At 50.6% G+C, this 27,063-nt stretch overlaps 1 protein-coding gene across 11 annotated transcripts in view; it reads left to right on the plus strand.

Annotated features, from left to right (window-relative positions):
* The window catches only part of KDM2B (lysine demethylase 2B), a 143,750-nt gene that overhangs the window by 104,187 nt on the left and 12,500 nt on the right, over positions 1–27,063 (plus strand). For 7 of the 11 annotated variants that reach the window (XM_047761661.1, XM_047761663.1, XM_047761671.1 and 4 more), the window contains 9 exons: positions 13,367–13,591; positions 22,168–22,311; positions 23,447–23,533; positions 23,712–23,981; positions 24,180–24,293; positions 24,961–24,999; positions 25,128–25,807; positions 26,494–26,657; positions 26,745–26,906. In XM_047761661.1, coding sequence (XP_047617617.1) covers positions 13,367–13,591; positions 22,168–22,311; positions 23,447–23,533; positions 23,712–23,981; positions 24,180–24,293; positions 24,961–24,999; positions 25,128–25,807; positions 26,494–26,657; positions 26,745–26,906 — 1,885 coding nt within the window. The remainder of the gene's footprint in view (positions 1–13,366; positions 13,592–22,167; positions 22,312–23,446; positions 23,534–23,711; positions 23,982–24,179; positions 24,294–24,960; positions 25,000–25,127; positions 25,808–26,493; positions 26,658–26,744; positions 26,907–27,063) is intronic. The other 4 variants (XM_047761662.1, XM_047761665.1, XM_047761667.1 and 1 more) reach the window with 3 other exon arrangements.

A 27,063-nucleotide genomic window follows, 5' to 3' on the forward strand; every position in this document is an offset into this window, starting at 1 on the left:
AGGCCTGTCCAAAAGAATTAATGAGACATCTATACCACACTTCAGCAGGGGCTAGCCTTTCAGCCATGCTTCCTAAACATTAGCTGCTCTTATTGCCTGAGCCCTGGAGGAGGTCTCTTGATGGTGTTAAATAAGTGACACTTCTGCGCTTCGGACCTATTTCCTAATTTTCTTTGGGCCTCAGCTTCCTTACCTGTGAAGTGAGAGGGGGCTGGTGAGGCCCCTTCTAGCTCAGAAATGATGTGACGGAAGGAAGGAAGTTTTGTGGGAGCTTCTGTTCATCAACACTTTCCCTTTCTCTTCTTTGACCCATGACAAATGAAAACTGCCTTTTTACTTCCTTAAATATAGAAGTGAGCATTTGAGAACTCCCAAAAGCAGTCAGCCCAAAGACAGATCTAAATAATTGCACTCCTGATGTGTAATGAGAAAAACCTTTGAGAAAACATCCTGTTTCCATACCTCCCTCTTGATATATTAGGTTATTTGTGTATCTCTGTACCCTTGCAGTTCTGACCAATTACGGTGAAGCAAAATTATGATTAGCATTTTTTCAGCCCCTCCTCTTTCTTTAAGGGACTTCCTACTGGGTAGAGTGGCCCCTAAGAGGTCAGCAGATACATCAAATACAGACTTCAGACAAGGTAGTTTTATAAAGGCTGAGACTTTTGGGGATGGACTGAGGTGGAGGAGAGAGTATTTTTTTCCTTATTGTTTTGTTGTCAACCTTGAGTGAAAAATGTAAGAAGAGAGAAAGCAAACTCAGAACAGGTATGTTTCTATAAAGAGAAAGTCTTCTGGGATTTTTTCCCCCCATAGTATCAGTAGGTAAATAAATTTCAGGGAGACTTTAAAATCCACTCAGTAAAATTGACATCCCTGTTTATTCACTCTTGCCCACTCCCTGTTAGTAGCCTCCTGAGTTTTATGTCCACCACACATTCTGCTTTCCTTGAAAGCCCAGGCCATGACCTGCCTGTGGGTCCCTTCTGTTCTCAAAGTGGATTTCATGGCCAGTGGCCTGGGCATGAATAACAATTGGACGACACTGCAGAACTGGTCACCAGATTTCACGGCTAATGAGCTTTTTCTTGGGAAAGCCTCTGATTTCTTCACTGAAGCTATCCCGTCCCATGGTTGGGCAAACCTTTCCATTTTGCAGATGAAGAAACTGAGCTGGTGCATGCATGCATGTTTAGTGTCACCTTGGCCCTTCCTAGTTGGGTGATGGTATGCTAGCTGCCCGCCTAAGTCACCCTGCTCCTTTGCTTGAGTTTAGCTGTGGTTTTGATGCTTATAATAGCATTGATCACTCTAGCTAATGGTCACTGAGCTCTTCCTTCAGTGTAAGGAGGGTTGCTGGTATTGAGTGTCCCCTAGACTTTTTAAAAATCAGTCTCAACCTGGATTTCCAGTAACAGTTTTATGCAAGAGTGGACTGCCTTAGGAGTAAGCATTAGGAATGTTTCCAGTTTAAGAATTTAGAAACCCACACCTTTGGGCCAGCCTCAGCCACTGCCAGTCTCCTAGGAGACTGGGTTCTGGCCTGCCCTCACCCCCCGGAGACTGACCCCTAGACACCTTAAGAAGGGGGGAATTCTCTCCAAGAGAGTGGGGCACCCACCTCAGGGCAGAGTGCACTTAAGGTGTTGTCTGGCAGCTTCCAAATCAGGCAGCTCGATCAGAAATCCCGCCAGTACCCCACATTTTACGCTGACTCCCTCGCGACCTGGAAGGACAAGTCTGAGGGTAGACAGGGCAATGTCAGGGAACCAGACCAACTCCACTGCCCGTTTCCTAGGGAACGGTCCCCTCAGACCATGCCCAGGACAGCGGTCTTGTAGGGGGCCAGGACTCCCGGGTTCTCAGACATATCAGGTCCTGTTCCCAAAGCTTCTGCAAACCCGAGAGCCCGTGTGTCCGCCGCTGGTGGCCCTGGGACCCGGGCCTGGTGTCGCAAGAAGGGCCGCTCCCTGTGGTCCTTGCACCCCGGGGCTTTTATGAGAGCCCCCGCAGGACCACACAAAAGACCCCACCCCACATCGGGTGTGCATTTCCTGTTCGAATAGCGGCGTGCAGCCACCCATGTGCATCCCGCCGCGCGCCGGTCGGGTGGGGCGCGGGGCACGCCTCCACGCAGCCCCAGTCCCCGCGCGCTAGCCGAGAGGGGCGGCCCTCGGCGGGTCCGCCCCAGTGTCACCGCAGGCCGGGCTCCCTTTGTGTGCGGCCCGAGCACCGCGGCCGCGCCATTGGCCCGCGGGCCCGGGGGGCCAGCCCCTTCCTGGCTCGCCTCATGCATATGCATGAGCGCCCCGGCCCTCCCCCGCGCCGGCCCCTCTCCGCCCCCTCCCGCGCGGGCGTGCTAGGCGCGCGGCGCGGCTCCCTCCTCGCTGCAGCGGGAGCCCGAGCCCGAGCCAGGGCGAGCCGAGCCTGCTCCGGGCGGGCGGCGGCGGCGGCGGCGGCGCCGCTCCAGCCATGTCAGCGCGCGCGAGCCTGGGCCCACCATGAGCCATGGCCATGTCCGTGAGCGCCGAGGACGACGACTATGAATCGGAGCCGGACCAGGTCGGCGGCCCGGGGTGGGGCTGAGGGAGGGACCCGCCGCCCGCCCGCCAGAGCTCCCGAACGACCGACTGACGCGCCCCGGGCGGCCGCGACGCCGCCGCCGCCACGATGAGGAGAAAGTTTTGCAGCCGTCGCCGGCGGGGCTGCCAGGGCCGGGCCCGAGCGGGGCGTGGAGAAGCGCGGCAGGCCGGCGGCTGCCTGGGCGCCGCGGGCCCCGCAGCCGGCCGGGGCAGGGGGCGTGTGCGAGCGTCTGTGCGCGAGGGTGGCCGGCCGTGCCGCGGGGACAATGTGGGCCTCGCCGTCGGGCGCGCCCTACCGGGCGCGGGCCACGGCCCGCGGGCAAGTTGCGGGCGCCGGCGCGGGCGGCCGGGCGCGCCTCGTTTTCCCCTCGCGTCCTCGCCTGCGGCCCACGCGCGTGCCGGCCGCCGCGGGCGCACCCGGACCTGCGGGCGCCGGCGCCTCCTTCCTTTCTGTTTGCAAAGTTGCACCGGGACCCTCGGCCTCTGGGTTGGAGGACGCCCGCGGCCCGGAGGGTGCGCAGCCCAGGGTCCGTGGGCCCTACGGCCCGAGCTTTTGTCTGGGCGCCGCGCGCCCGCCGTGGGCAAACCGAGACAGGAAGGGGTGCGAGGCTCAGGCCGGCGCGGGGAATCCGGAACCCAGCGAGTTCGCTCCGCCGCGGCGGCGGCGGCGAGAGGAAGCGGTGACCCCAGATGGCAGTATTTGGCCTCGGTTGGAGCTAGAAGGGAAAGCAACCTCTCTTGGGACCAGGGGGGTTGAAATCTGCGTGTAAAACAAAGCCCTGGGTGTGTTTATAGCGTGAATTTACTCCGGGAAGAATCATGTTTAAGAAGCGGGGGAAGAAAGTTGAGGTTTTACGAAGTAGGAGGAGGACGCGGGCTAGGTAGACTTGTCCGAGGAATTAAGCGTTGGACGGGTTATCATGTGGGCATGGGACTAGATGAATAAGATGCTTACTTATAATCCTGAGTGCATTTCCTCAGTGGAATGAAGATGTTTTGGAATGTTCAGGCTGAGATGTAGGAACGTTTTCTCCTTCCATCAGGCGTGGTAGAGGAAGTGCTATATATATACTGCACTTAAGTAATAACAGGCATATTACTAAGTTGTTTTATTTTAACAGAGACAAGGTTTAATTGTATTTTCTAAGTTTTGTTGGATATTTTTCAGGCCTATGTATCTTATGAGGTGTTGCTGAATCTCACTCATCTTACGAATTGGATGAACTCAGAGACAGCCTAAGTGGTTTTGGCTTGGAACTTTCATCAAGTCAGTAGCACAGTGTGTGAATGGTTCTCATTTCTTGCGGCTTACTAGTTTCTACCCCAACTCTTGGTCTGAGAATCCTCAGTTCAGTTTGGATCTGCCCAACTCCTGCCAACAGTGTATACCCTTTCTGCATCTGGTCATTCATAAGACATTTGTATTCAGTGTTGATTGCACTTTGGTGTTTCTGGGGAGAGGCTTTGTTACCTGTTTTGTGTTGGTTTATTAATCTGGCCACACCCTATGGCCTATAGTCCATATAATCTTTGACACTACTTCAGACAAGGCTCTGTATGTCTCTGGGCTTAACCCATTTCATGCACTGCCACTCCTGAGAGAGACTTCCATCACGAGAGGACCCATCCTCCCTATAGCCAGATCTTTTCCCTCCTCCTTGCATCAGTCACCCGATGGTGGCACTTTCGGAGTGGTTAGCAACAGAAGTTCTCCAGGTTGCCATGTTCACTTTAAGATGATTTTTCCACTCAGGTGTGTGAAGGGGATGACCTCTAAGCCAGGTCAGTGGGCAGCAGATTTTCCTTATAGCCCCAGGAGAGAGGTTGGGGGGCTGTCAGCCACAGACTCTGCATGTGCTAATCCTTCAGGCTGTGGGCTTACTGCTGGTTGCCTCCCCTGGCTTTTCCTCACCTTTTCTCAGCTCCAGGATTTCTTGGGTCTGAGAAAGAGTGGCAAGCTCTAAGGCCTCTGTGTCTGTGGAGTCCCCTTGTAGGCTCTAGACCACACTTTTCTCTAAATAAGTCTCCTTCAAGGAGGAGTGAGTCTTGGAGGGTAGGCCTACAGGTATGCTCAGCCACCTGCTGCATGATAGGCTGTAGCAGAGAACCTGGTGGGAAGGGACTGTTGCTTGGTCTGTCCCTGCAGCTGGGCCTAGCCCCTCACCCCCCATCAGGATTTTACCTGCTCTACCTTAAAAGTCTGTGCACTTCCTCATCCCCACCTGAGAATGGTGTCCAGTCCTGGGCCGCATCAATCTTCCTTATGCCTGAACTGCTGGGCTAGCCTTTCTGCCCCACAACAGCCTGGGTTTCCCTTGCTCCCCATGTTGGGCCCATGGGACGGGAGCAGACCCTTGGTTGGGCTGTCTCCCATGGACCTCCTTTGCTTCTCCAGCACAGAATTTATTGGGAAGTTTTTCAGCTCTGTCATTTAGTTTGAGGAGATGCCCCTAAAAGAAAGGCTGTTAGTAAGGAAAAAAAATTTTTTTTTCGCTGCTCCTATGGCATGTGGAAATTTCTGGGCTGGGGATTGAACCTATGCCACAGCAGTGACCCTGGCTGCTTTAGTGACAGCACTTGATTCTTAACTGGCTGTGCCACAAGGGAACTCCAGTAAGGAGAATTCTTGATCCTTTTTTTTTTTTTCTTTTTGTCTTTTTGCTATTTCTTTGGGCTGCTCCCTCGGCATATGGAGGTTCCCAGGCTAGGGGTCTAATCAGAGCTGTAGCTGCCGGCCTACGCCTGAGCCACAGCAACACAGGATCAGAGCCGCGTCTGCGACCTACACCACAGCTCACGGCAACGCCGGATTGTTAACCCACTGAGCGAGGCCAGGGATTGAACCCACAACCTCATGGTTCCTAGTCTGATTCGTTAACCACTGCACCACGACGGGAACTCCTGTTTTTGTTTTTTTTTTAAACTCCTGAAGTGAAAATAGCTTTATTTTTTTTTCTTTAAAAATGGCTATTGCTCATTTGTTAAAAATAATAATTAGGAAATTATGGTGAAGACTGTCTCAGAAATTTACGTGGAAATAACCATTCTATTACTGTTTACAGCTGCTTAAAGAGTCAAATTTTCATATGGATCCCTGAACCTTCCCAAAGTGACATATGAAAGTTTTATGACTTTGTGCCTATGTGCATTTTTCTGGGGAAAAGGTCCTTACCTTTCCTCAGATTCTCCAGAGGTCGGCCCATCCCCTGGGTTTCTGGTAGCTTCTGTGTTTTTATTTTCCCGCTCCTTACTGTCAGTGTATAAACAAACTCAGACTCTCCCTGGAGTCTGCAGGTGTGTTTTAAAGGGCCTGCAGCACAGCTAAAATCCAGCTTTTCCTGCAATGTCCGTTATGCTTGAAGATTTGGGAACAGATGTGATGTTGAAACAAATTTGTTATAGAGTAGAATGCAATGTTAGCATGACAGAGGAGTTCCATGTTCTTTGGGGTCTGGGGCTACCCTTTGTGGGGCTGAGTGTCAGTGTGCTCCTGTTAGGGCAGTTTGGTGGGAAACAGAACAGTCTGAATTGTAAAAACACACAGCCACGTTTACCATTCTTCTCACTGACTCCTCTTGACAGTTGAAACTCTAGCCCTCTTGCTCCTTGAAACTTTTCCTTGGCTCTGGTGCTGCCTCAAGCTCCTGCTGCTTTTCCTGCCTTTCAGCCATTCTTCAGCAGGTTGCTCTTTGTCCCGGGCCCTTGGATGTTTTCAGTTTCGAAGGTCCTGTCCAGCACCCTCTTTTCACTCTGTCTGTTCTCCATGTACAACCTCATGGACTTAAGTAGTTCAGCGCTATGCGATCCTGGTTCCCAGCTGTGTGCCTCAGCTCCACTCCCCCCGGGCTGCTGGCCCCCTTCCTTGGATGTCCTGTGGATCCTTCAGATTTCCACGTGTCCACAGTGGAGTCGTGTTCTCTCCTCTCGCCTTGGTCTCCTGTTGCTCAAGCCCGAAACCCCAGAGCTTCCAGGACTTTCTGCTTGCCTGCCCCACGTGCAGTCAGCCTCCTGGGTCTTTCAGACCAGCTCTGCTTCTAAAACATCCTCTGTTCATTCCTTCTGTGGCTTCTGCTCATACCTTTCTAACAATCAGCCTGGACCACTGCAGCAGTCTCAGCTCATCTCCCTGTCTTTCATCTTGCCTACCACCCAAAAAGCTCACTCCCCACAGTGTTGCCAGAATACAGTTGTGTTGCTCCTGGGTGTAAAGTCCTTGAACTATTGTTGCAGCGGCCATCATTTGTCTCATGTAGTGTATGGGGCCGTGCAGGTTTAGTGCCATTTTCCAGCAGCCATATCAAGCTGTTCCTTGTGTCTTCTAGTTTCACATCTCTATCTTGCTCTTCCTTCTGCCTAGAATCTTCTGACCCCACCCCCTACTCCTGGCCTGCAGCGTCCTGTCCTCCCTCAAAGATTCAGTTTAGTCACCACCCCCTGACTCTGACACTTTCCACTGCCTCCCTTCCCAGTGAGATGAGGCATTTCTTTAGAGCCACTGCCTAGGTTTGTATCTTGCTTCTCATTTATTGGCATTGTGGCCCTGGATAGATTACTTAACTGCTGTGTCTCAGTTTCCTTATTTCCAAACGGAGATAAAGATAATTCCTATCTCATAGAGTATTGATTCAAGTACTGAAAAGAGTGATTACTTCAATAGACGTTAGCTTCTGATATTGTCATCATCGTGTTTCAATGCATTTATGTAGTAACACATCTTTCTCCCCCCAGATGGTAGTGCCTTTGAGAGTAGGGAATACTTATTACTCATCTGTGTAGTCCTGGCACATAGCATTGGGTCTGCACATAATTCACAGCCAGAAAACAGGTAGGTAGGTGATGATGTGTGAGTGAGGGGTTAATGAATGAGTTTCTGTTGCAGATTACAGGCTCTGTTGCCTAGTGATGCTGAACATTTTTTACTGTGCTTATTGTTCATTTGTGTGTGTGTTTATATATATGTATTTTTAAAAATTTCTTAATTTTTTTATTTTTAAATTAAAAATTTTTTTTTTTGCTTCTTAGGGCTGCACTTACAGCATATGGAAGTTCCTGGACTAGCGGTCAAATAGGACCTGCAGTTGCTGGCCTATGCCACAGCCATAGCAGTCGGGGATCTGAGCACTGTCTTCAGCCTACTCCATAGCTCGCAGCAACGCCGGCTTCTTAACCCACTAAGCGAGGCCAGGGATGGAATCCAGATTCTAATGGATACTAGTAGGATTCATTTCTGCAGAGCCACAATGGGAACTCCCTCACTTATATATATTTTTTATGGAGAATTATGTGTTTAAATCCTTTGCCCATTTTAAAAACGGAATATTTGTCTTCTCTCATTGTTAGTTTTTTATACATTCTGGATACTAACCTCTTACCAGATGTACAATTTGCAAATGAGTTTTCCTATCCTTACTATTCTTACTTGATGGTGCCCCTTTAAGCACAAAAGTTTTAAAATTCACAGTCCAGTTTATCTTCTTTTCTTTTGTCACCTGTGCTTTTGGTGTCATATCCAAAAAACCACTGCTTCATCCATGGTTATGCTGGTTATCCTTATGTTTTCTTCTGAGAATTTTGTGGGTTTAGCTCTTACCTTTAGGTCTTCTATGCATTTTGGGGTTAATTTACATATATATTTTTGCATGTGGATATCCATTTGTCCCCACAACATTTGTTGAAAAGACTGTTCTTTCTACCCACTGATTTGTCTTGATAGCCCTGTTGAAAATGAGTTGGTCATACATATTGTGAGGTTTTATTTCTGAACTCTCAATTCTTGCACATTGATCTGTATGTCCATCCTTACGCCAGTACCACACTGTCTTGTTTACTGTAGATTTGTAGTTAAGGTTTGAAGTCAGGAAGTGTGAGTCCTCTAACTTTGTTCTTTATTTTCAAGATTGTTTTGGCTATTTCAGGTCCTTGGCATTTCCACATGGATTTTAGGATTAGCCTTTCGATTTTTTCAGAAAAGGCAGCTGTGGTTTTCATGGAGGTTGCATTGAATCTTTAGAGCACTTTGTGGAGTGCTGCCATCTTAACAGTAATGTCTTTCAGTCCATGAACATGGGATGTCTTTTCATTAATTCAGGTTAATCTAGTAATGTTAATTCTAGTACTGTTTTTTCTTTTCTGGCCACCTCACGGCATATGGAGTTCCAAGGCCAGGGACCAGATCCCAGCTGCAATCTATGCTGCAGCTGTGGCAAGGCCAGATCCTTTATAACCCACTGTGCTGGGCTAGGGATCAAACCTGTATCCTGGCACTGCAGAGACACCGCTGATCCCGTTGGGCCACAGCAGGAACTCCAAATCCCAGTATTTTAGAAATGAGGGATTCAAGGTTCTACCCATGAATATTCTGGAGAATAGCATCTGATAGGAGGTACTCAATTAATGTTTGTGGAATGAATGAATAAACGAATAAACTACCTTAATAGTGTTCCTCTTAAGGATGATACTTATGAGATGCTGATGACAAAAGGGTGTTGGAACACTAAAATTTGTGTGTGAGAGCAGTGTGGACTCAATTTTCCTAACCAGATGGAACCGAGGCTATGGGTTCTGGGCTGAAAAAATTAACAAATGGCCTTAGGGTTTGGGAGGCTGAGGGTTTGGGAGGCTGGTTTGTAGTAGATGCCATCCTTAACCTTTTGCTGAGAAGAATGTTTCCTGCGGAAATGAACAGAGGGACATTCTGGGTAACTTGAACAAATCAAGGTACAGGTAGGATAGAGTGGGATTGATGGTTAATGGTTGTTTTGCGAACCTTTAGATATCCTGACCCAAAGAGGTTAGGACAGAAGCTTCATGACACAATGAGAGGCTTGTTCATCTTCCCTAATAGAGACCCTCCAAGGTCTTTATTCAGTGTTGATCTTCTCAGTGGCTTTTATGAGGGTCCTGCATTTCAGGTGTTGCTTAGTCAACTCCAGACCGGGTAGCCAGTGCCACTTCCTCTAAAGGCTGGCTGGCTTTTGGAGCTGTAGGCGGTAGCAGCTTTTCTTTCTTCTTCTTTTTTTTTTTGTCTTTTGTCTTTTGTTGTTGTTGTTGTTGCTATTTCTTGGGCCACTCCTGCGGCACATGGAGGTTCCCAGGCCAGGGGTTGAATCGGAGCTGTAGCCACCTGCCTACGCCAGAGCCACAGCAACGCGGGATCCGAGCCGCGTCTGCAACCTACACCACAGCTCACGGCAATGCCGGATCGTTAACCCACTGAGCAAGGGCAGGGACCGAACCCGCAACCTCATGGTTCCTAGTCGGATTCGTTAACCACTGTGCCACGACGGGAACTCCCAGCTTTTCTAGCTTGTTTAGCAGACAGGCAGAGAGGGCCTGCACCAAGGCCTTTGGAAATAGCCACCCTTACACCTCTTCCTTCGAAGTGTTGTCTGCCCCGAGCGCTGCTGTTTTCCAGGATGTCTCAGCTGCCATCAAGATCCAGGTGGATTTGGGAGTTACCATTGTGGCTCAGTGGATTAAGAACCCAATATAGTGTCCATGAGGATGTGGGTTCAATCCCTGGCCTCGTTCAGCAGGTTGAGGATCTGGTTTTGCCGATGTGTCTCAGATCCTGTGTGGCTGTGGCTGTGGTGTAGGCCGGCAACTGCAGCTCCGAATAGACCCGTAGATTGGGAACCTCCACATGCCACAGGTGCGGCCCTAAAAAGAAGAAAAAAAAAGATCCAGGTGGATTTGTTTTTTCCCATAGTTAGCAAAACTGCTTCTTCAGCTGAGAATGAACTTTGGGAAAGGTGGAAAGGTGGGCTTTGTTTCACAGTCAAGTACAAACTCTGACTCTGTGACTCTGGCCAGATTGGCCCCAACTCTGTAACTTCTGAGTGGCCAGCAAGGTCAGAGTTTCTCGGAGGCTGGTCATACCTGACGATCCTGAGTGGGAGGCAAGAGACACATTTGGATTCCTGGAGATTTTCTTTCCATCTTTCCCCAGAGAAGCTGGTCCTCAGCATCTCCGGCTCCAGCAGAGACCGTGAGCCCTTCGCCTCTGGTTTTGTCCTTGGAGGTTGGACCATGCACTGCCCTCTCTGTACCTGACTCGAAGCCCTGAATCGCCCACCCTTGGCCCATGTTTCAGAGGTTAGAGGAGTGAATTGCTACCAGGACGTGGGCTCTTTTATCAGAGTGTCTTCTGGGCTGTGAAGAGAGGAAGACATCTCCCTGGTCTGCATTCTTCTAGAAGGAGGTGTGCTTCTCTGCACCTCCTGTTCGCACACATCCTCCTCAGGCGTCAGGGCACTAGCTGTGGACCCCTTCCGGGTTGGGGAGTCAGTTCCTGTGTGCTCCAGGGGCTCTCGTCCCGCTTGGCCTGCATGTTGCTGCAGTTTATAGTATTCAGACGCAGCCTGGGGGTATGTACATCCTCTGCTGGCTCCATGACCTTGGACAGGTCACTAGCCCCAATTTCCTTATCTGAAAAAATGGCATCTCCCATAGGGTTATTACTGGGGAACTAGGTAATATCATACGGAAAGCACGAGCCAGCGGGGCAGGCACTCAGCAGGTGTCCACCTGCATCACTGTCATCGTCTCTGTCATCTCTGCTTCCACTCAGCACTCCTTGCTGCTTAGTTTTCAGGTCTGCCTTCTTTTACCTGCTGTTCTCAAATCAATAGTTTCCAAAAAACTGATTTTTTTTTTTTAACTACTTACCTGGCAGCAAAACCTGCCCTGAATTGGCAGGCGATGCATAGGCCCATTTATCCCTCTCTCAAGGTGCCATGTGTGCATGACTCGGGGGCAGCCCGGGGTTCCCTGGGTGGTGGTGTGAGGGCTGGTGCCGAGAAGCCCTCCGCTGCCTGCAGGAGGAGTAACTTGGTTGGGTCAGCCCCTTAGCCCACCCAGTGATGGGGCTGCTGGCTGGGTCACCCCTGAGGTGAGGGTGGGCTCAACTGAGTCTTGTGGTGTGTCCTTGTGGGAGCAGCTGGGTCAGGACAGGGGCAGGTGAGGACATGAGTCAGCGGAACTGGGTCTAGTGTTTCCTTTCCTCTTTGGAGCTCCGAGTACTTCCTGACATGAGCACCCCGGCCACCAGAGGGTTTGCAGTTTCCTGGTGTGCTGCTGGCTATTGGGAAATAAATTTGAGGGGAAGGATCCATCTAGGTGTCTATACCAAAGGGTGTTTGGGACCATCAGCTCTGCACAGGGGCCGCTGCACTGCCGGGAAAACAGTGGCAGTGAGGCTTGATTCTCAGAGAACCGTGGACTGTGTCCTACCTGATGTGGTTTTAAGTTTCTAAGCAGCCCCTGTAGTTTTGGGGGAGCTGTAAGTGTGTATTGTTGGGGGGGGGGCTGGTAAAAAGACCCTCTGCACTGTGTGGTACCTTGTAACCACATTTTGGGCCTGGGAGCTAACGAGGGGTGGGATTTTATTTAGGGATCCAAGTAAGACAAGCAGTTGAAATTAAAAGACTTAGATGGAAGGGTTCCCTGGTGGTGTAGCGGGTTAAGGATCTGGCATTGTCACTGCTGTAGCGTGGGTTTGACCCCTGGCCTGGGAACTTCTCATGCTGCAGGTGAGGCCCAAAAAAAAAAGAGGCTGGGTTGGCTGAGTTGGCATTTAGTTTTGGGGTGAGAGTGTTAGCTCCCTGACAGAGGGATGAACCATTTTTCAGCAAACTCAGAAGGGTGCTTCAGATGAGACAGACTCTACCTACCATCCTGGTCCTTCCCACTTCCCATCCTAGGTCTCTGGTAGCCACTGTCCCAGTGGCTGGCCTCTGAGCTCCACCATAGATCCTGGTTTGCAGGGTGTAAGGACCTCAGAGCAGGATGTGCGGCGGGCTTGTGCCCTGTTGAGCATTGAGCACCACTTTCTGTTCACCCCCTGTCTCTGTGTCCCTGAGTCCAGGGTAAGGATTCAGAAGTCTCAGAAATCAGGTCCTTAGAGTTACTGCCTCCTTCTCCAGGAATCTAGGTTATTGAGCATGTCCCATGTGCCAGCCAGCTTGTGGAGGGAGAGCAGTGACCAGACACCCTCCAAAACTGCCTTCCCGAGCTCCCTGTCAGCAAGGGAAGACCCATGAGAGAACAGACAATTATGTTGTGACAGGGCCGGTGCAGGGTGGTCAGGGGGGCAGCCAGAAGAAGGCAGTGTGTAAACTGGGTCCTGCAGCCTGAGCAGGCATTAGCCGAGGGGTGTGGGGAGGGGGGTTGGTGTTCCTGGCAGAGGGAACAGAGGAGGACTGTGTGGCCTCTCTGGGAAGCAGTTAGCCCTGGGAGGGGGGTGCTGAGGTGTGCTGCGCTCAGAAGCAGTGGTGTCCTTGTCAGTGTCCTGGGGCTGCCACAATGAAGTACCAAAATCTGGGTAGCTGAAAATATCATATTCCCACCGTTCTAAAGCTTAGAAGTTGGAAATCAAGGTGTCGTTGGGGCCATGCTATCGCTGAAGGCTCTAGGCCAGGATCCTTCCTTGCCTCTTCCAACATCTGGCGTTTGCTGGCTTCCCTGACATTTCTTGGCCTGTAGATGTATCAGTTCAGTCACGCAGCCTCTTCTGCGTCTTCACATAAGATCACTGCTTGCATCCACATTTCCCCTTTCAAAAGGACACCAGACCTACTGGATTAGGGCCCATCCTAATGACCTTATTGGAATGGTTTCCTCTGTAAAGGCCCTATTTCCAAATAAAGTCACATTCTGAGGTTGCGGGGTTAGGACTTCAACAGTGTCTTTTGCGGGGATACCTTTCAACCCTAACCCTCTCAGCTTGGGGCCTGGCAGCTGCACAGGCTCCCCTCTCACCGGTCCTGTGTGTTCTTCTGCAGAACCGAGCGGTGGGTCGGCCCAAGGGGAAGTTGGGCCCGGCCTCCGCCGTGAAGTTGGCCGCCAACCGGACCACGGCGGGAGCTCGCCGACGCCGGACGCGATGCCGCAAGTGCGAGGCCTGCCTGCGGACGGAGTGCGGAGAGTGCCACTTCTGCAAGGACATGAAGAAGTTCGGGGGCCCCGGGCGGATGAAGCAGAGCTGCATCATGCGGCAATGCATTGCGGTGAGTGCGCCGAGGGGTCTGCTCCTGGAGCTGCGACGGGCTTCTCTGCCCCCGACCCCTGGGAGAGGTGGCAGCCCCTATGCCCTGACGTTGGCTCCTGAGTCCAGGCCCCGCCTCCCTCTGCATCAGCACTGTCTGCTTCCTCCCCTTAGACCTTTGCTGCAGCGGAAACCCTGGAAGGGAGCTCCCTCCTGGGAAAGAAAGGAGCCCCCGCTAGTGCTGTTTTTAAATTGCACACTATGGACTTGGATCAGCCTACCATGTGCTCGGACTCCTTTTCCTTCATAATCTGGTGGTCTTATAACTCCTTCCTTCCCTAGATGACCGAGTACTTTGAAGTCTTGGCCATTAAAGATGTCAGGGCAGCCTGTCCTGTCTGTGACCCCATTGCCAACATTTATGGTCCAGTTCATGATGGTTCTGAGCCCTCCCTTCCTTCCTGTCTTGCCTTCAAAGTCAGAGGTCTGGGTGGAAGGTCACTGCTCCTCCTGAGGGGCCTGCCCCAGGGAAAGAGGACTGATTTATGGTGCCCAGGAGCTGGGCAAATGGAAAGTGTGGCCACGCCACCTCGCCTCAGGCCCTGCCCCAGCACAGGGCAATGGGCACAGATTCTGCCAACTTGGCATGGCCCCGGCCTCTCCGGTTCAACCCCTGCACACAGCCACACACCCTGCCTTTCTTAGGGTGCTGCTCCCCAGCCCCAGGGGCCTCACTGTGGGAGCAGTGATTTCTGTTTCCCCTGGGAAAAAGCAGGATGGATGGGATCCTGGCTCTGGGTGAACTCCTCACAGTCCCAGCTATGACTGCCTTATCCCCAGCTTCTGACACCCCTCTAAGCCTGGCACCCATATGTTTTTGTTTTTTTCTTTCTTTCCTCTCTCTCTTGCTCTCCCTTTCTTCCTTTTCTTTCTTTCTTCCCTTTCCTTCTCCCTTTCTTTTTCTTCCTTCAAAAACATATAACATAAAATTTATCATCTTGGAGTTCCTGTCATGGCTCAGTGGTTAATGAATCTGACTAGCATCCATGAGGATGCAGGTTTGATCCCTGGCCTTGCTTAGTGGGTTAAGGATCCAGCGTTGCCGTGAGCTGTGGTGTATGTAGGTCGCAGACAGGGTTTGGATCTGGGGTTGCTGTGGTTGTGGTGTAGGCCAACAGCTACAGCTCCAATTTGACCCCCAACCTGAGAACCTCCATATGCTGCTGGTGCAGCCCTTAAAAGACTAAATAAATAAATGAATAAATAAAATATATCATCTTAACTGTTTTTAAGCATGCAGTTCAGTTGTATGTCCTGTATGTTTACTGTTGTGCAAACTGATCTCTAGAACTTTTTCATCTTGCCAAATGGAAACTCTATATCCATTGAATGGCAGCTCCTTGTTCCCCCTCCCCCCAGCCCCTGGCAACCACTTTTCTGTTTCTTTTTTTCTTTTTTTGTCTCTTGTTGTTGTTGTTGTTATTGCTATTTCTTGGGCCGCTCCCGCGGCATATGGAGGTTCCCAGGCCAGGTTGAATCGGAGCTGTAGCCACCAGCCTACGCCAGAGCCACAGCAACGCGGGATCCGAGCCGCGTCTGTAACCTACACCACAGCTCACGGCAACGCCGGATCGTTAACCCACTGAGCGAGGGCAGGGACCAAACCCGCAACTTCATGGTTCCTAGTCGGATTCGTTAACCACTGCGCCATGATGGGAACTCCTACTTTCTGTTTCTAATTGTGACTACTTTGGATACCTCATGTAAGTAGAGTCAGGCAGGTAGAATCAGCTCCTTCCATGAGCTTATTTTGCTTATGTAATGTTAATGTTCTCAAGGTTCATCCACATTGTAGCATGTATCAGGATTTCCTTTTTTTTTTTTTTGCTTTGTTTTTGCTGTTTTTTCGGGTTGCACCCATGGCATATGGAAGTTGCCAGGCTAGGGGTCAAATCCGAGCTACAGGTGCTGGCCTACACCACAGCCACAGCAGCGCAGGATCTGAGCTGCCTCTGTGACCTACACCACAACAGCTCACAGCAACGCTGGATCCTTAACTTACTGACTGAAGCCAGGGATAGAACCTGAATCTTAAGGAATCCTAGTCGGGTTTGTTAACTGCTGAGCCATGAAGGGAACTCCAGGATTCCCTTCTATTTAAAGGCCGAATAATATTCCACTGTACAGATCTACTGCATTTTCTTTTTTCTTTTTTGGCTGCCCTGCAGCATATGGAGTTCCTAGGCCAGGGATCAGATCCAAGCCATAGCTGTGACCTAAGCTGCAGCTGTGGCAATGCCAGATCCTTTACTCGGTATGCTGGGCCGGGAATTGAACCTGCGTCCCAGTGTTTCTAAGATGCCACTGATCCCGTTGCACCACAGTGGGAACTCCTGCATTTTCTTTATCTGTTCATCTGTTGATGGATGTTTAAGTTGCCTCAACCTCTTGGCTGCTGTGAGTAATGCTGCATGAACATGGGGTGTGCCAGTATCTCTTTGAGACTTTGCTTTGAGTTCTTGTGGCTTTATTCTCCAACGTCAGACTGCTGGATGATATGGTAGTTCTATTTTTTTTTTTGGTCTTTTTTGGTCTTTTTTGCCATTTCTTGGGCCGCTCCTGCGGCATATGGAGGTTCCCAGGCTAGGGGTCCAATCGGAGCTGTAGCTGCCAGCCTACGCCAGAGCCACAGCAACACAGGATCCGAGCTGTGTCTGCGACCTACACCACAGCTCACGGCAACTCCAGATCGTCAACCCACTGAGCAAGGGCAGGGATCGAACCCGCAACCTCATGGTTCCTAGTCGGATTCGCTAACCACTGAGCCACGACGGGAACTCCTGGTAGTTCTATTTTTAATTGTTTGAGGACTCTCCCTACTATTTCCCACAGCAGTGGCTCCATTTTACATTCCCACCAAGAGTGCACAAGGGTTCTGGTTTCTCCACATCTTTGCCAACACTTGCTATTTTCTCTTTTCTGATAGTGGCCATCACAATGGATGTGAGGTGGTAACCTCCCTGTGGTTTTGATTTACAGTTCTCTGATGATTGGTGATGTTCTGTAGCTTTTCATGTGATCGTTGGTTATTTGTAGACCTTTGTACATCTGTCCGTTGAAGCCCTTGGTCTCTTTTTATTGTTAAGAAATAAGATATTTATCACCCTTAAAATTCTGAATTTTAAATAGATTCTTGGACTGGTGGCTCATAACTATCAGCTCATTGTACTTTAGCACCTGTTTCATCCCCAGTAGCTTTTCCAGAACCTTCACCATGTATCTCCATGAGCTTCCCCAGATCAAACTTGGGCTTCTTCAGCATTTTTGCTTTTCTCAACAAGACATCATGGAGCAAGCCTCTTCTTTGTCTGTACCAGTGCTGTCTGGAATCAGTTTATTGACCACCTCTTTCATTTGTCTGCACCTCTTGGGTCATGATTTCCATCATCTTCAGGATTTGGCAGACCTATTGGTGCTGAGCATAAGAGGGCTTCCAAATCTGATTGTTGAGATAGGTTTGATTTTTTGGTTTTATTTTGCTTAGGTGTTTTTTTGTTGTTGTTTTTTGGTTTTTGGTTTTTGGTTTTTTTTTGTAAAACCCACACAGAAACACACAAAGCAAATAACTGTCGTGACATGTCATGGTATTGACATTCAGATGAGCTTCAATCATGATCTTCCATTTTTTGACCATTTTGTCATGGGTAAGATCCATGCTATGGTAATTAGGCAGTTTTTGCCTAGAACATCCTCAGTAATTAGCTTGAATTTTCTTTTTCTTTTTTGGGAGCCAGGGGCGGGGGGAATCACACCCACAATTTGTGAAGTTCCCAGGCCAGGGATCAAACCTGCAGCACAGCAGCAACCTGAGCCACTGCAGTGACAACTCCTGATCCTTGACCTGCTGCATCACCAGGGTACTTCCAGTTTAAATTTCTAAATGTAGCATCATCATTCTGCAGATTGGCAAGGCTCACTTGAAAATACATGACCCTTGAGTCCATCAGATGTAATTTTGGTTCTTTGCGTTCCTGTGAATTTCTTTTTTTCTTTTCTATTTTTTTAATTTTTATTTATTTTTTTGTTTTTTGTCTTTTTAGGGATGCACCTGCAGCATATGGAAGTTCCCAGGCTAGGGGTCGAATCGGAGCTATAGCTGCCAGCCTACACAGCCACAGCAACTCAGGATCCGAGCCGAGTCTGTGACCTATACCACAGCTCATGCAATGCTGGATCCTTAACCCACTGAGCAAGGCCAGGGATTGAACCCTCGTCCTCATGGATACCAGTTAGTTTTGATAATCACTGAGCCACAACAGGAATTCCTATTTTTAATTTTTTTATTATAGTTGATTTATAATGTCAGTTCGTACTGTACGTCAAAGTGACCCAGTCATACACATATACATAGGTTCTTTTTCTCATATTATCTTCCATCATGTTCTCTCCCAAGAGATTGGATAGAGTTCCCTGTAGTATACACCAGGACGTCACTGCTATCCATTCTAAATGTAATAGCTTGCATCTGCTAACCCCAAACTCCCCATCCATCTAACTCCCTCCCACTTAACAGCCACAAGTCTGTTCTCTACCTCTGTGAGACTCTTTCTGTTTTATCGATAGGTTCATTTGCACCATATTTTAGATTCCACATATAAGTCATACAGTGTTTGTTTTCTGACTTACTTCACTTAGTATGAGAATTTCTAGTTGTATCCATGTTGTTGCAAATGGCATTATTTCAATCTTTTTTATGGCTGAGTAGTATTCCATTATATGTATACACCACACCTTCTATTCATCTGTTGATGGACATTTAGGTTGTTTCCATGTCTGCTATTTGGAACATGACTTTTCCATGTCAGCTATTGTGAATAGTGCTGCAGTGAATGTAGGGGTGCATGTATCTTTTTAAGTTATAGTTTTGTCCAGATATATGCCCAGGAGTGGGATTGATGCATCATATGGTAGTTGTGTACTTAGTTTTCTGAGGAACCTCCATACTATTTTCCTAGTGGTTGCACTAATTTACATTCCCATCAGAGTGTGGGAGAGTTCCCTTTTCTCCATACCCTCTCCAGCATTTGTTATTTGTAGACCTATTAACGATGGCCATTCTGACCAGTATGAAGTGGTACCTTATTGTAGTTTTGATTTGCATTTCTTTAATAATTAGTGATGTTGAACATTTTTTTCATGTGCCTGTTGGCCATCTGCATGTCTTTGGAGAAATGTCTCTTAAGGTGGCCTGTCCATTTTTCGATTTTTTCTCCCAGTATTTCTTCTGTTGAACACAGTTAACATAGCTGGTGCTTTCCCATCATACCAGTCTTTCTTAGAAAATGGGTCTGCCACTTTCTTCTTGGGTCCCTTTTTGCTGCCCTTCATAAGGTGCTTGTTCTTGGTGCTGCTCAGAGAGCCCAAACCCTCTTTGCCTGTTTTTTTAAATTAGATTGTGTGTGTTTCTGTTGTGGAGTTGTAGGAGTTCTTCATATAGTCTGGTTATTAACCCTTTATCAGATATGTGGTTTAAAATATTTCTCCCCGTGAAAGGTTGCTCTTTTGCTCTGTCGGTTGTTTCCTTTGCTGCGCGGAAGTTTTTAAGTTTTTAAGTGTTTTTGTTATCTGTACCCAGGTCATTTGAATGGACTTCAGGGAGTTGGAGCACCCCTTTGAAACGAAATAAAAATTTGTATCTGTGTGCACTCACTTATGTGCATTTTTCTGGAATGAGGGTCCATGACCTATTGCATTCTGTCACAGTTTAAGAGAGATTGTCTCTAGGGACTTGGGGTGTTGAGAGCAGTGTCATCTGATACTTGGCCTATTAGCAGGACCCTGGAATTGTCTTTTTCTCTTCAGCTGAACTTTCTCTTTGACCCACACCTCCCTCATTGTGACCCAGGCCCAGGTATTGGAACCTGTCTCTGCCATCACCTATTCTTTGCAGCTCTAGTGCCCGGCACAGTGTCAGTTAAAGAAAACCTCAGTTCGATGTCTGTGTTCCTCTCCAGCCTGATGTAGCTTCTGGGACTGATAGCAGACTCAGCCTGGGCCTAACCTTCACTGGGCTCCTTCTTGCTTGCTCTTCCAGCCTTCCCACTCTGTTGGACACTTCTCCCTGATGTGCCAGCCCTCTCTTTGTGCCCTCCCTGGGGAAGGCTTCCTGCACAGGCTTGATCCCCTCCCACTGCCTGTGCCGTCTCCCTCTAGCCCAGGCCGGGTGTCCCTTCCTGCGTTTCTGTAGTAGCTTTGCCTCTGGTTCTGCTCTTATCACCTTCTTCAGAGTCTGAATGAATGATGGCTCTTTGTCCTTCAGTGTTCTATTTACTTGCACACAGATGTGCCATTTAATAGATTTTCTCATTTATCGGCAGAGTGTATATCCAGCTTATTTGAAACTCTGCTAACTCAGTTTAATAAAAATTGGTCATATGTACTGGGAGTGGGCATGTACAAAGAAGGAGGAGAGAGGGCTTTACAGTCTAGTAATAAATTCTCAAACTTTGTGATCTCAGAACCCATTTACCCTCTTAAAAATTATGAGAACCCTAAAGAGCATTTGTTTTTGTGGGTTATTCATTTATAATACTGTAATCAAAATTTTAACATATTTTGAGTGCATTAAAAATACAAGAAACCCATTAGCATAAATAACATTTTTATGGGAAATAGCTACATCTTCCAAAACAAAAATGACCAGGAGGAAAAATGGCGTCGTTTCATGGTTTTGTGAGTCTCTTTTATGTCTGGTTCATTATAGAAGATCTAGATTTTCATATATGCTTGTATATTCATCTCGTGATGTTGTCTTGGAGGAACTATATGAAGAAAACCTGGCCTCATAAATATGTTAGTTGGAAAAGGGAAGACTGTTTTAATAGCCTTTTCAGATAATCTGGATATTCTGATATACCACAAGAACTCAACAGGTGGCAGTTGCTTAAAGGTTAGCTGCAAAGTGGAATCTGAAACTGTATCAATGATCTTTTTATAATGTTTCATTAAAATTCATTAGTCTTTCTTGCCCCTCTTTTGCTCAAGCATTATGTTGTAACATCATACATTGCTCATTTGGAAAATACTGGCTCACCGAGTTTTACAGATTTTCCAAATGTGGGCACGTGGTGTTATACAATGAAAAAGAAAAAAAAAACTGTTTAAATAACAACCACATTTGTTACCACCACCACCAATGTCCTTAGAAAAAGTCTTAACCTATTGGGAAGCTGTCTAGTTCATGGTGGCTAATGTAAGTTTTGCAAAATTCGAATTTTTGTTTGAAGATTCCAGTTACATCATCTGCAACAAATGCTTTATATTATTTTTCTGGAAGTGACAGGCTCACTTGTTTCCTCTTTGAGAAAATGTGCCAGTACCCCTAGTTTTTTTTTTTTTTTTTTTTTTATCAGCCATTTGCTCAAGTATAATGATGTTCTGTGGAGAATCTTCTGTTCTGGCAAGTTCAGCTCACAGCTTGGTCACATGAGTGCTCTTCCTTTAGATAACCATCATCCCTTGGTATACAGCCGAAGCCCTTCATGTATACTTCCCATTTTGTCATGCAGAATATTAAAAGGATGTGTACTCAGAGGTCAGAATTTTAATAAAATTAATAACTTTTTGCTTTATCAGAGACACTCTTGAGTGAAACTGGCCATTTTTTTTAAGGAGCAAGTGGCCAGGAACAGCCCAGGGACTGCCAGTGCACTTTGGAGCCTCTGCCCTGACAGGTGCCAGCAGTTGCATCCACCTGTTCAAGTGTCCACACAGGGAGAAAGGCAGATAATGTCTTAGTGGTACTCTGAAGATAGTTTGACCTCCCTGTCAAGGTCTTAGGGACTCAGGAGTTCTTGAACTGTGCCTTTTTTTTGCTTTTTAGGGCCGCACCCCCGGCCTCTGGAGGTTCGCAGGCTAGGGGTCTCATCGGAGCTACAGCTGCTGGCCTACACCACAGCCACAGCAATGCCAGATCCAAGCCACATCTGTGACCTACACCACAGCTCACGGCAACGCCGGATCCTTAAACTGCTGAGCAAGGCCAGGGATCGAACCCAAAACCTCATGGTTCCTAGTGGGATTCGTTTCCTCTGCACCACAACGGGAACTCCATGGACTGTGCTTTGATAGCTGCTGGGGAGATGCAGCCTCAGCCCCTTAAAGATCTGGGCTCAGTTCATGCCCTACCACCTCCTTCAGGTCTTTTCTCAAATGTGAGGTGGTCCCTAATGTTTCCGTGTCACATTAGCCCTCCTTTCCTCCATCTCATCCCTGACCTGGTCCTCCTTGCTCTTTTTCTCCATTTCCCTTCTCACCATCTGCCTCTTCATTTTGTTTTCCTCTACTAAAATGTTAGCTTAGGATGGCAGAGACTGTTACCTGTCTTATTTGGTGCTGTAGGCACCACTTGAAGTTGTACCTGGCACCTGGAGGTAGTAGCCGGAGAAGTGTTTGAATGAATGAATGCCGGGTGGTGCCTGGGCGGGTTCTCTGACGGCTCCTGGCAGCCCCAAGGAGAACAGCTCATTCATTGCCTTTGACCTGTTCCCCGCGGGGGCACAGCCCTGCTGACTTCACTGTGTTCTCCCGGCTCTTCAGCCAGTGCTGCCCCATACCGCCGTGTGCCTGGTGTGTGGCGAGGCAGGGAAAGAGGACACGGTGGAAGAGGAAGAAGGCAAGTTTAACCTCATGCTCATGGAGTGCTCCATCTGCAACGAAATCATCCACCCTGGATGCCTTAAGGTGAGTTCCTTTCCTGGAGGACCTCGCCTCTGGGGGATTCTGTGTCTAATGATGAGCTGAGGGCAAGACGGGTCTGGAGTAGCTCAGACCTTGTGCCCTTGTCTTTGAGGGCATGAACATGCACACACACACACTCCATCTCCCGGGACCTCACAACCACTGAGAGCTCACAGACTCTTGGCACCTGCGCCAGAGGGAGCGCCTGGGTGGTTGGGCCGCTCTTGGGGCTTCTAGGGAAGCAAGGCCTGGGCCAGGGGAGGGCGTGTCCTGTGACAGCAGGTGGTTACGTTCCTGTTATGTGTGCCAGAAATCTGTTCCCTTGCCGTGCCCAGGGCGGGACTGCCTTCTTCTGGGGTCATGTGGTGCCTGCCTGTCTTAGGCAGCAGGTTCCACCTTTGAAAGGAAGGGGCTGCTCTGGGTTGGCACATACCTCATACCTCCTGTCCCAAGAAAATGTATATCATCCAGATACCGCCCTTCAGCTCAGGTGTCCGCCTGTGTGTATCTGTGTGTAGAGAGCTCAGGGTGGGCCTGCCCTAAAGGGTGCTTCAGCTTTGAGGTGTCTGTCTCCTTTCCCAAGGTGGGGGGAGGGGGATTGTTTTGATGCTTCCCTCCCTCCCTCAGACATGCACACCTCCCACTCTGAAAGGGGTGCTGTGATGTTTTTTTCCCTGGTCCCTGGTCACTTCTCTCTCTCCCGGATCAGAAGCTCCAGGAAGGCAGGGACAGTGAGTCTGGCTTGCTGATACCAAGCACCCAATACAGTGCTGGTAAATGACTGAACAGTTTGTGTGTCCTTGTTGGGTGGTGGGCCCCGAGCTAATTGCTTTACCCTAGGTTACCTCCTTGAATTCTCCCATAGCTCAAGTGAGGTGGGCACACTGCATTTTATGGCCCGGGTGCTAGCCCACAGAGTTGGAGTGACTTGCCCAGGGTCCTTGAGCCAGCAAGAGGCAACATCAGGATTCGAACCCTGACGTTCCTGAATCCAGAGCTACCCATCTTAACCACTCTTATTTTCTTTTGGCCAAAGGTGGTATGGAGATGGCATTTGGGAGGGGGTTGTTGATGCTCTTGGCAGACCTGGCCCGGGCCGCCCCCTCCCTGCTTGCTGACTGGTGTGTGTCCCTCCCAGATTAAGGAGTCAGAGGGCGTGGTCAACGATGAGCTTCCAAACTGCTGGGAGTGTCCAAAGTGTAACCACGCCGGCAAGACCGGGAAAGTGAGTGCCGGGCTCCAAATCCCAGGGGCCAGCCCGGGAGGGGTAGGCCTTGCCAGACCCAGCCTGTCCCCATGCGGTGGTGAGGGCAGCTTGGAGTGGGGGCAGGGGCTCTCCGGAGGACTCGGGGTCAGGGGCAAGTCCAAAGGTATACAGTTCGCGTGTTCCTTCTTTGTTTTTGGCCTACAAGCAAAAGCGTGGCCCTGGCTTTAAGTACGCCTCCAATCTGCCCGGCTCCCTGCTCAAGGAGCAGAAGATGAACCGGGACAACAAGGAAGGGCAGGAGCCTGCCAAGCGGAGGAGTGAGTGTGAGGAGGCGCCCCGGCGCAGGTCAGACGAGCACCCCAAGAAGGTGCCCCCTGACGGCATCCTGCGCCGAAAGTCGGATGATGTGCACCTGAGGAGGAAGCGGAAATATGAGAAGCCCCAGGAGCTGAGTGGACGCAAGCGAGTACGACTGGAAGGGGCGGGCAGCGAGGGTGGCCTGGCTGGTCCCGGGTGCAAGGAGGGGGGCGGGCCGGGGCGGGGATGGGAGAACTCAGGGGCCTGGCCTCTGGCCACCCAGAGCAGGTCACATAAGTCCTGAAAGCCCGCCCCAAGAGAAAGGAGGGGAAAACCAGCAAGTCACTCCTCTTCCCACCCCCTTTAGGCCTCGACGCTTCAAACGTCCCCCGGTTCCTCCTCTCACCTCTCGCCGAGGCCCCCTCTAGGCAGCAGCCTCAGCCCCTGGTGGAGATCCAGTCTCACTTACTTCCAGCAGCAGGTGCTCCCACGTTGCCCCGCCCTCCCGAGGCCCCTGGGACTTGCGAGTCCCGGGCTGCCCCCACCCTGCCCCACTGGCCCTTGATCCCATTGCCGTAGATGCTCCGAGGCATCTGTTGACCGTAGCTTCCCAGGCCTCAGTCCCGGGTCACAAGCTCGAGGTTCTGGTGTGGGGCCTGGGAAGCTGAAGCTGCCGCGGGGAAGCCCTGTGGAGCTGGGGGAACCTCGGAGGATCGCGGAGTCACCAACCACCCACCACCTCCGCCCGCCGGCCTTTCCAGCATCGGCCACGAGGTGGCGCCTGGTTGTCTTCTCCCAGGTCTAGCCATTAAGGTTCGGCTGGGCATCTCGCAGCCCCGGCCTCGGGGACTGGCTCCCAGAGCCCAGTCCAACCTCAGTGGGCAACTGCGTATTTCTGGGTCTGTCCATGGTGGGGGAGGCTCACTGGGTGGGGACAGTTGGACCATCCTCTCCCACTACCAGCTTCTTCCTTAAAACCAGCAGACAGAGCCCACCCATCTGTCAGAGCGGGGGAGATGGATTTGTTGGGAAGGTGACCCCCTAGTCTCTGTTCCAGGGACATGGATTCTTGGTGGGGCTGGGTGCAGAGGGGCTCAAATCCCACGAACCCTGGGAGCAAGCTCTGCATCCTTTCTTTCCTGTGACAGCTAAAGCCTGGCAAAGAAGATAAGCTTTTCAGGAAAAAGGTACCAACTCCCTGCCTCGTCCCAGGCCTGTTCCCAGGGCAGTGGGTCCTGGGGTGGAGAGTGGACGGCCCCTGTGGGTGCAGCCCCTGGCCTAGGGGCTCACCTCCCCTCTCCCCCTCCTCCCTCAGCGTCGATCCTGGAAGAACTCAGAGGACCGGATGGCTCTAGCCAACAAGCCCCTCAGGCGGTTCAAGCAGGAGCCAGAGGATGACCTGCCCGAGGCGCCCCCCAAGACCAGGGAGAGTGACCACTCCCGCTCCAGCTCCCCCACTGCTGGGCCCAGTACCGAAGGCACAGAGGGCTCGGAGGAGAAGAAGAAAGTGAAGATGCGCCGGAAGCGGCGGCTCCCCAACAAGGAGCTGAGCAAGGAGCTGAGCAAGGAGCTGAACCAGGAGATCCAGAAGACGGAGAGCAGCCTGGCCAATGAGAACCACCAGCCCATCAAGTCAGAGCCCGAGAGTGAGAACGAGGAGCCCAAGCGGCCCCTGGGCCTCTGTGAGCGCCCCCACCGCTTCAGCAAGGGCCTCAACGGCACCCCCCGGGAGCTGCGGCACCAGCTGGGGCCTGGGCTGCGCAGCCCACCCCGAGTCATCTCCCGGCCCCCTCCCTCCGTGTCCCCCCCTAAATGTATCCAGATGGAGCGACATGTGATCCGGCCACCCCCCATCAGCCCCCCGCCCGACTCGCTGCCCCTGGACGATGGGGCAGCCCACGTCATGCACAGGGAGGTGTGGATGGCCGTCTTCAGCTACCTCAGCCACCGAGACCTATGTGTTTGCATGCGGGTCTGCAGGACCTGGAACCGCTGGTGAGGGGGTGCTGGCTGAGCTCGGGTGGGGAGGCAGTAGGGGGCCGGCCCTGTGTTGGGCTCCAGGCTGAGGCTTAGGCTAGACCTGGAAAGGCACACATGTCCCCACTGGGGTCACTGGTGCTGCTCTTGCCTGCTAGGCCCAGTCCAACTTAAGCATTCTCCTCAGAGAGGAAAAATCCAGTCAGTGTGGTCTTGTCAGAAAGAGATGAACCCTATTTGTTGTCCGGATTTAGCTCCCTGGAAGATGAACTAAGGACCAGTTGGAGGCCTTGTCCTTGAGGAATTAGCCCAGGTTAAGAGCACCATCCATCACTAATCTTAATCCCTGCTTTGATGGTTCCAACTTTCTGACCTTCTGGCCAAATTACTTACCTTCTGTGACTAGGCATGACTGATGCAGGGCTGTTTTGATATACATCCTGTTGAGGGTGTAATAAGGCCCCCAGTAAAAACTTGACAGGCATTCGTACTTTCCTTGGTGGGGGGTGGGGGGCAGTAGGGCTGTGGCAGTCAGAGCAGAGCTCCCAGATGCAAATGGAATCTAAACAGAAGGCTCCAGAGGGCACAGTTAAGGAGGCTCCCCTGGGGCTTGGTAGGCGGGGGACTGACCACAGCCATGCAGGGGGCACCCCAAGTGAGCTCCCAACTCTGCCTTTGCCTCCTCTGCTGGGCCTGGCCCCCAGGTGCTGTGATAAGCGGTTATGGACCCGCATCGACCTGAACCACTGCAAGTCCATCACGCCCCTGATGCTGAGTGGCATCATCCGGCGACAGCCTGTTTCCCTGGACCTCAGCTGGACCAATATCTCCAAGAAACAGCTGAGCTGGCTCATTAACCGGTTGCCTGGTAAGCTCTGGACCAGGGACCCCAGTGTGCGGTAGTGGGGGGCAGGAGTATGTCACCTGTCCTGCTGCCTCCTCTCTGTCCCCTCAGGGCTCCGAGACTTGGTGCTGTCGGGCTGCTCATGGATTGCAGTCTCAGCCCTCTGTAGCTCCAGCTGCCCGCTGCTCCGGACCCTGGATGTCCAGTGGGTAGAAGGACTAAAGGACGCCCAGATGCGGGATCTTCTGTCTCCACCTACGGATAACAGGCCAGGTGAGTGGTGTGACCAAGTTATGCCATCATCTCTGGTTTTTACCATCGATCCCGTCTGGTACCCACATCCTCAAGCCTTCTTTGGGGAGAAGGATGCAGAGGATTCTTTTTCTTTCTTTTTTTTTTTTTGTTTTTTTAGCTATTTCTTGGGCCACTC

Source organism: Phacochoerus africanus, chromosome 15 (genome assembly GCF_016906955.1).
Source record: "Phacochoerus africanus isolate WHEZ1 chromosome 15, ROS_Pafr_v1, whole genome shotgun sequence".
NCBI classification, from domain to species: domain Eukaryota; kingdom Metazoa; phylum Chordata; class Mammalia; order Artiodactyla; family Suidae; genus Phacochoerus; species Phacochoerus africanus.